Genomic DNA, 1,725 nt, shown 5'->3' on the forward strand with positions numbered 1-1,725 from the left:
TAGAGATCTTCTTTCTGTTCACTATCCTTACGTGACCAAAGGGACATGAGTCTGGAAATGATCATTAAAATCTGTGTTTTCTTCGTATCACCTGGGAACATAAGCAGCTTTCAGACAGACACGGAACTCCGGAGATTCTCTGTATTTTCCCCGGGTTGAGGTTTTATGTGAGTGAGAGGCTCCAGGGTTTATCTGTGGACTTTCTCCTAGCCCCCCCCCCCCCCGGGTATACAGTCAGCAGGAAACAGGGAGAATCCGACATGAGAACACAGCAGAAGCGATGACACACGCGTAGACGACACAGACGAAGAGGTTTTTCCGTTTCAGAAGCTGATTCAGTCTCCAGAAAAGATCACGTGATGACTTGTTCCCACTGAAACTGTGACACCGACTGTCTCTGTGGGTTTCCTGTCTCACGGGGCTCGTTGGCACAGATCTCAGTGGATGCAGAGATTATATACATCTTTGTGTCTTTCTGCCCTCAATGACTTTCAATGTGCAGATATTACTGTAGATGTGTGCTTCACGTGCCCTCCGCAGTTTGCCCCAGAAGTCGGTCAGCAGCCTCTGACTGACTGTGGCGGCCTCACGTGCCTCTGTGTGGCGTTCACTGGCTGACAGCTGAATATCTCTGTGTCTGTTTCCTGTCCCAGATAACAGCAGTATGCAGAGAGCCGCCCTCACGGCCCTGCAGGAGGACATCAAAGCCCGGCACATCGAGGCCAGACACTTTGAAAGTGCCCTGAACGCTGTGAAGCCTCGGATCCCCGACTCTCTCATCCAGTCGTATATCAGCTATCAGCAGCGGCACAGCGGCCTGGGCTTCTTCTGACCACGCCGCCAAGGACACATCCAGAACCAAAGGAATTTAGCTTTTCTTTGTAGTTTTATTGTTTTTTTGTTTTTTTAATAATACAGGTTTAAAACTGCCTCAATCTGCTGGAGAGGTTACCGATGAAAATCCAGCTGAATATTGGCCAACGCAAGGATTTCTGTTTTGCAGATTACTCGGCCAACTCATATGTTTAAATCTTGAATTTTATAGCTGCAACATAAAAGTGGTAACTGCTTCTTGAGTCCACAATTAGAAAATACATATAACGTGTTTGCGGTTAGTGACAGTGTAAGTTTCAAACAGCTCCGAAGAACAGTGTTGTTATTTTTTTTCTTATTTTTGATCATTTCAAATGTTAATAATGTAATAAACACATTATGTATGTTTGGTCTAAAGTTTTCGTGTCTTTTTTTCACCATAAAAATGAACATTACAGGACAAGTTAATAGTTTACAGCCGAATAAAAACTGTAAAATACTCCTTTGATAGGTTTTTTTAATCCTTCCACCCATTGGTCTGTATTAACTCAGGTTTCAGCTTCTCACACTCAGTAATTTTGTGGATTTAAAGTGTTTGTGTGTCTTTTGAAAAACATCTAAATGGAATTTTGCATTAAACTGCACAATACTTTCAAAAAGAAAGACCAGGCCTGTATATGAACATTTAACAAAATCCATGAGTTAATGAATAAAAGGGATTAATGTTGAGAGAAAGAATCCTCTCGTCAGAATATCTTCCCTTCTTGGATTTAAATGGTGGATAGATTTGTGTGTGAGGACCTGAGGACCCTTCACGGACCTCTGGAGCTTCCTAAACCCTCAGAGTGTGGAGCTGCTGCTTCTCCATCCGCGGGGAGAAAAACAGCCGCGGCTGGTATATTCATCACATCC

General features: G+C 43.5%; 1 protein-coding gene across 1 annotated transcript; it reads left to right on the forward strand.

Moving 5' to 3' along the window:
• Positions 1-653: 653 nt before the first annotated feature.
• LOC128436462 (ribosome biogenesis protein SPATA5) lies at positions 654-1,230 on the forward strand (the record flags this gene model as incomplete). The annotated part of the gene is given in 1 exon segment (XM_053418191.1): positions 654-1,230. A coding segment is annotated over 1 exon segment (93 nt), but the record flags the coding sequence as incomplete, so codon positions are not given.
• Positions 1,231-1,725: the final 495 nt, after the last annotated feature.

This window comes from Pleuronectes platessa, unplaced genomic scaffold, assembly GCF_947347685.1.
Source record: "Pleuronectes platessa unplaced genomic scaffold, fPlePla1.1 scaffold_328, whole genome shotgun sequence".
Lineage (NCBI taxonomy): Eukaryota > Metazoa > Chordata > Actinopteri > Pleuronectiformes > Pleuronectidae > Pleuronectes > Pleuronectes platessa.